Source organism: Xiphophorus maculatus, chromosome 11 (assembly GCF_002775205.1).
Source record: "Xiphophorus maculatus strain JP 163 A chromosome 11, X_maculatus-5.0-male, whole genome shotgun sequence".
Taxonomy (NCBI): Eukaryota; Metazoa; Chordata; class Actinopteri; order Cyprinodontiformes; family Poeciliidae; genus Xiphophorus; species Xiphophorus maculatus.
In genome coordinates this window covers 20542688-20549046 of record NC_036453.1, presented here as the reverse complement: position 1 = coordinate 20549046, position 6359 = coordinate 20542688, and the positions used below count along the sequence as shown (strand labels likewise).

Genomic DNA, 6359 nt, shown 5'->3' with positions numbered 1-6359 from the left:
TTAAATAAGTAAAGGAAATTGTTTCCTTTTGGAAATCATTTGTTAGTCCAGTACAGTGGCTTTACGCTACTTTACTTTTCCATCGTTCTTATTGTTGAACGATGGAAATTTTTTCTTACTGTTCAGATACAAAATTGGCATAGTTTTTATTTGTGTAATATTTACTTAATTGCTTTATTAACTAATTTTTCTTTGCGGTGAAGAACAACATGTGGGACAACACTTGAGATGTACAGAAGAAGGCCCATGTAGAGTTATTCTGTGCTTATACTCCTACACCTGCCTTATGTGACGTCACCAGAAACCTGTAAGTGTGGAAAGCTATTTTTAGGACAGTAGATTTTATCTTCATTCTCAAATTATTTCCAACTAAACAAATAGAACAACTAGGGCATGGTGTTCTAAGTGACAAATCGAAAGTCAGTTTAACTGAATTGCAAAGAAGTCTGGTATGTTGCTTTAAATTGGTAGAGTTGGGTGAGTTCATCATACTTTACTTACTAATTGCCAAACACGAATAGCATGTTAACTTTTTAGGGTGTGTTCGGGTGAGTTTGAATGAATGACTCCGACATGGCAGGTCTGAGCAGACATATCTGAGGTTAAGGTCCACTCTTACTTTTATTTTTTTCATACGAATTTGTCCCTGCTGCAGCTCCGTAGTCCCTTTCTGGAGCAGAAAACACTTGAGGAGTGCAGTGTGCAGCCAATCGACATTACATTAAAGGCTGGAAGTAGGAGGCTGGACTTAGGAGTCAAAACATGGCGAAATAACAAGTTTCGCAGGTAGAAGCTACGCCGTGTGCCTGGCACCGTTGGACTGCAGTTTCGACAGAGCTGGACGCTGGAGGAGACGACAGTTTAGCATTAAGTTTAGCGGACGGATGGCTGCGGTCTTTTGAGTGTTACGGACATAGAGCCTGGCTGTGTTTCCCCCGGAAGGTTGGCAGTGCTAGGCGCGACTGTCAACACAGAAAAAATATGGACTGAGAGGGAAAGTTTATCCTGGGAAAAAGCTTGCTAGCTCGGCTACGTTAGCTGCGGGTTGATTAAAGGCGCACACCTGAGCCAGTACTCTGATTACTTTGCGGTCGGCTTGAAAAAGTGGGGGATTTATTATTATTATTATTTATTTTTTTTTTTTTGGTCGTCGTGTAAAGTTTGACTCGAAGAAGCAGTGGGAGCTGCGTTTTTTTTTTTTTTTAGAGTCTTTTAAATCAAATTGTTCGGCTTGGATTTAACTGCAGTATTCCGTCCATGTAAGGCAGCCAGTGCCAGTTTGACGTTCGGTTCTGGTGCGGACGGACCCGGACGCCATCACATCACAGGCGTTGCGTTCTTCTTAAAAACAACCACTGCGTTGAACAAGCCCGCATATTTTATTTTTTTTTTTATATTAATTGTCAGCACAATTAAATAGTGCTCCTCTGTCAAAATCGGGTAGGGTTTTTTTTTTAAATTATTATCATTTTCGGTGCTTGCATAATTTTATCCGATATATTATTACTAGGGATGTTTTACAGCAGCATCTTGTCAAAATGAACGCAGCAAGGTGTTCAACAACACTGGAGGTGCGCTGCGTTTAAAACCAGCAAGTTATTAGCTCGGTTCTAATGGCCGGCTGAATTGGAACGGTGCCATTTTGTTTAAAAAAAAAACAAACAAACAAACAAAAATCTTATTTTACGTTCGTTGTGTTTCAGTCAGAATTTCTAGCTGACATTTTTCTAAATCAGCTGCGGAAAACATCGCAGCTCTCGGCCAGAGTTGACGTGAGCTAGCCTGCTGGGTGCGTCTGATGCAGCCCCTGGGATGGACTTGCTATATTAAAGGGCTCCGCATTGATATAGAAAATCAGTTTTCCTGTATGATATCGATAGAGTAGGCTCGTGGGCAGCCATTTATTTTTTTCCTGTCAAAGTTCTTCTTGTGTAATAAGTGGCTAACTTGTTAGCTAACGTCATAAGTTTGGCCAGCTATGTCTGAAAACGCCCCCACACGAAGCCTGGATGACATAGACCTCGCAGCTCTCAGGGTGAGTATTATTACTATCATTATTGCAATTATTGCGAGGTTCAGTAATTTAGTCTTGTTACAGTCGCAGACAATGGTCCCTGTAGATGTTATGTCATTTTTGAGTTTTCCTCTGACACAATCACAGTCATGTTGCACCCACGCAACAAACTTGAAGTCAAACCAACACACCCCCCCAACCCTCCCCGGGGCTGTGTGTGCTGTGGGCAGCTGGGATGTTTACAACCACAAATCACAGCAAAATGTATCTTCTGATTTATCAAAATCTTATACTCTTTTATTCCATGCCTGCTTCCTAATACTCTAAAACATTTGCTATCAGTTTTTAAAGGGATGTTTTCTCAATAATCATCCATATTAAACCATATTGTCAAGGACATTGTAAGGATTTCAATTGATTTGAGAATGAGACTTTTTTTTTAAGTTGTATTTTTAGGCACTTTTCTTGTCCTGTTCTGGGCAGACTTTTAGTGACAAATGCCATAAGTACACCGCATCCTTCTTTTCATTATAAACAACAAGGTTCTGTGGCTTGATATTTGACTGCTGGCAGGGTTTGTTTAGTGACTTTACTAGCTTTAAGTTACCTTTCTTTACTTTGCTTAATTTATGCATCTTTGGTAGGTTTGTGATTGAAACAAATCATTATAAAAATTTAATGCTAGCCTACTTTATCCATTCAAAAACACGTTTGATGTTCTCCTGAGACACTCAGTTGTGTTCAAGCATCAACCATCAAGCTAGCAGTTAATTTGAGTTCAAGTTAAATAATTTGGAGGTAGTAGTTTATTTCATTACTCCATCCACTTTGTGCCATGCATCAACATCAAAACATACTCTAAAAATGATGCTATCCCCACCGTCTCTGGCATTTGATGCAGTGTTCTGAGATTTGAATGCCTCATCTTCTTTTGTCGACTTGGACTGTTGCATTGAAACCCATTTTCAATGTTCAAAATAGGTGAACGTTAAGCTTTTGGAAAAGTAATTGCCTTATTTAAAATGTATGTAATGGGCTTAGAATTCATGTTCATGCAAAAAAAAAAGCTGATTTAAATGTGGTTTAGTTATTCTGATAAAGAGGAGTTAGAAATGCCCATACCTTGTTGTTCGCTACAAAAATAATATAGCTTTGCTACATTTTGCATAGACGTATATGTTTATTTTTGTATGTAAAATGAGTCTAGAGGCAGATACACCGATATTGGCTTTAGGACACCAGCTGCAAATGTATGGACATTAGACAAAATGTAGAGAATTACCAAATTTGATACAGATCCTATTTGACCTTCCTCTTTATTACTTTTCGGTGTTGTAGATCAAAATCTGCATCCCCACATGCTTTTGTGGGAACGAAAGAGATTTGTTTTAACATCCCTGCATGTCCATCAGAGTGATGCTGTTCTTCAAAACAAATCCATTTAAAATGGGAAGTCAACCTCTTCCACTAACTGGTGCAAAGGCATCAAGTGACATATTCCACAAGATGCTAGCTAAACACACAATTGGAAAAAAAAAAAAGAAGGTTCTTCCCCTTTGCTTCTTAGATCTAGAAATTAATTTCCTTTTCCTTTTATATATTACTATTGATAGACGATGTTTAGGTCCACTTACTGCTTCAGTTGCTAAAGTACTGCTTGAACTTTATCTGTTCTCTTTGCTTCCGTTTTTATTGTAAGGTTTTATCACCAAAATCTACTTGGCCAGCAGCACCCACCAGAGACAAGTGTGAAAATGTTCTTGTGATTTTGGAAATTGACCATGTAAAAGTGCCATGTAGAGTTGAATTAGAAACAAAGTTAGGCAGCCTTCATGTTCATCATCTTGTTTTCTAACCTTCAGTTGTATTTGTTGGTGCTTGGCTGTGTTCCAACAGGTGATGGCAACAGGTGTTGATTAATGGAATACCATGCAATCACACGTGGCTACGTACTGCATTGTCTTCGAGCCAGTCGGTTCTGCTCTCCAACATGATTACAGTTACTATTACAGTGGAGGAACATAGTTAAAATACTTCAAATATCAACAAACGTCTCAGTGACTCGATCATAATATTTAAAAATATGAAATATTTTTATGTAAAGACTTGCAGCAGACATTTCTTAACAATTAATTTGAACAGGATTATTTATTTGATTTTACAACATTAATTTATCTAGAGATTGGTGTCTCCAGGTGACATTGTTGGTTACATTTTGAGGATTAGGACCTTGTGATCTAATCTGAATTGGAACATAAATTTGATTAATTTTGTTGCTAGACATCTAGAAATACATTCCTTTGTTCTAGATTTAAGCTGAAATTTTGACAATGTAATAATGGCTAATCACAAAAGGAGAAAAAAATCACACCAAGCCTCAGAGAATTAAGCTTTATAAAAATGTTATGCATTTGTTGTAATTAAGCACTTTGTGTTCAGCCTTTGTGTTCGAATCTAATGACTGGAGAGTAGCTGTAACATTCTAAAATAAATTTAGAAAAAATAAATAATTTGACTGTTTTAGTCTTTATTTTTCTGGATGATCTGTAAAGATTTTCTGTTTTTCATTTCTTTCCTGAATGTCGGCTAAATGATCACCTTACAGGAAATTTGATATTTACTTCCTTTAGGAGCTTCATTCCTCTTCCAAATAGTGTTTTTTCTACTGCTAGCTTGTCAAAGCTTTATGTTACAGCAGAATAAGCAACTTCATTTATCTCCATTATTTTAACAATAAGTAAACGTATTATGTACCAGGGATAATTAGCATTTATCTGTAGCCACCCTAGCTGAACACATTTCCCTCCCTTTTTCTTGTTGTTGCTTCATTCTTCTTTTTTTCAAAGCTGATTTGCTTATGCTAATGTTTGAATATAAGTGTACCCTTCCCCTTCTTTCGGCTCATTCGTCTCATCCCACTCTCTGTGGCGGATGTGGGTGAAGCAACCACCTCTGCCTCATCGCCCACTCCGTCATTACATTATTCCTTTCCATACCATCATTCTCTTCCCTCCCGTTTTACGCCACATCTCTTCCTCTTTTATGTTAAACACATTCAAGATGTGTTTAATGTTAAACACTCTCTTCCTCAGAGTGTTTAACATTAGACGAGCTATCACCTTTAACACCCAGTTCATGTTTTTTTTTTTTTTTCCTGGATGTTTCTCAAAACTATGATTTTGTTTTTTCACATCCATCTCTGACCATGAAGTGAAAATCTTCATTTTGAAGGTAGAAGGACCAGGATTGGAGATAGATGAAAGCAGGATAGGTCATGGTGTACATTTTAAACCCAAGGCAGCAGTCTCACCACCCACACATCTTCTTAAAGCCATATTGAAATTACATGAAAGTGGAACTGCTTGTCATTTTCCCTCGTCTCTAAGGGGAGGGGGTTGCATAATTTAGTCAAAGCAGCCTACTCGTTATTAGTGTCAGTGAGATCTGTGTGCACAATGCAGAAATGTACATGGATCAAATCCAGAAAAGGAAGGAAAATTCGGATTTAGATATGCGTCTCATGTACTATAAAAAGTTGAATGCACTGTGATTCTTTTCTTTATATTTAAAAAAATTAATTTTCCTAATTCAAGGTTTGTTGGTGGGAACGGAAAGGTTAGAGGATCTCTTTGCCGATGAATGTTTAATTTTAATTTGGCTTGAGAGCACAGAGCAGATATCATTCCAGTTTATGCTATTAAAAGAGCTACATGGTTAAGTGACGAATATACATCAAAGTTTATGGTAATATTCATACTCGCAGATTAGAAAATCCATGAAATGTACTTATTAGTGGACACTTTTATGACTTCATGACTGCATCTATATTGAAGCATTTCTAAGAACAGGTGGAGTTTCTTTGTTTGAGGATGACGTTTTATTTACTGAAGAAACCTTAGGCGTAACAAGGTAGCACACAACCTGTCAATTAATGCATACATGTGGAGGACCTCTTAAAAAACTAAATAAGCATAGTTTGCTCCAAGTTTATCTGTTTTAATTGAATATTTTCTCTAGCAGGTGAAACCAAAAGAGCAAACTCAGTTGGCATTATTCGTACAGCGAGACATTTTAATAATCTTTTTGTATTATGATGTTTTTCTAACCCCAATGTGTTGTTCTTCCAAAGGATCCAGCAGGAATCTTTGAGCTGGTCGAGGTTGTCGGCAATGGGACGTATGGGCAAGTGTACAAGGTGAGCCATTGTGCATATGTACATAAACAAATTCACAGGCACATCTGGTGTGAAAAGAGAAATAATCAGAGAAAGTACAAATATTGGTACTCTTAATGGTCTTTCTAAAATAAATGTATTTGGAGCCTTGTTTAACAAAAACTTTACTTG

General features: G+C 37.3%; 1 protein-coding gene across 5 annotated transcripts in view; it reads left to right on the top strand.

The window, feature by feature from the left end:
* The first annotated feature begins 659 nt into the window (after positions 1–659).
* Positions 660–6359, top strand: part of mink1 (misshapen like kinase 1) — a 34035-nt gene continuing 28335 nt past the window's right edge. For 2 of the 5 annotated variants that reach the window (XM_023341981.1, XM_023341980.1), the window contains exons 1-2: positions 661–2035; positions 6144–6209. In XM_023341981.1, the coding sequence (XP_023197749.1) occupies positions 1979–2035; positions 6144–6209 (123 nt within the window). In that variant the 5' untranslated portion in view covers positions 661–1978. Of the gene's footprint in view, positions 2036–6143; positions 6210–6359 lie in introns of all 5 variants that reach the window. The other 3 variants (XM_023341982.1, XM_014470213.2, XM_023341979.1) reach the window with 2 other exon arrangements.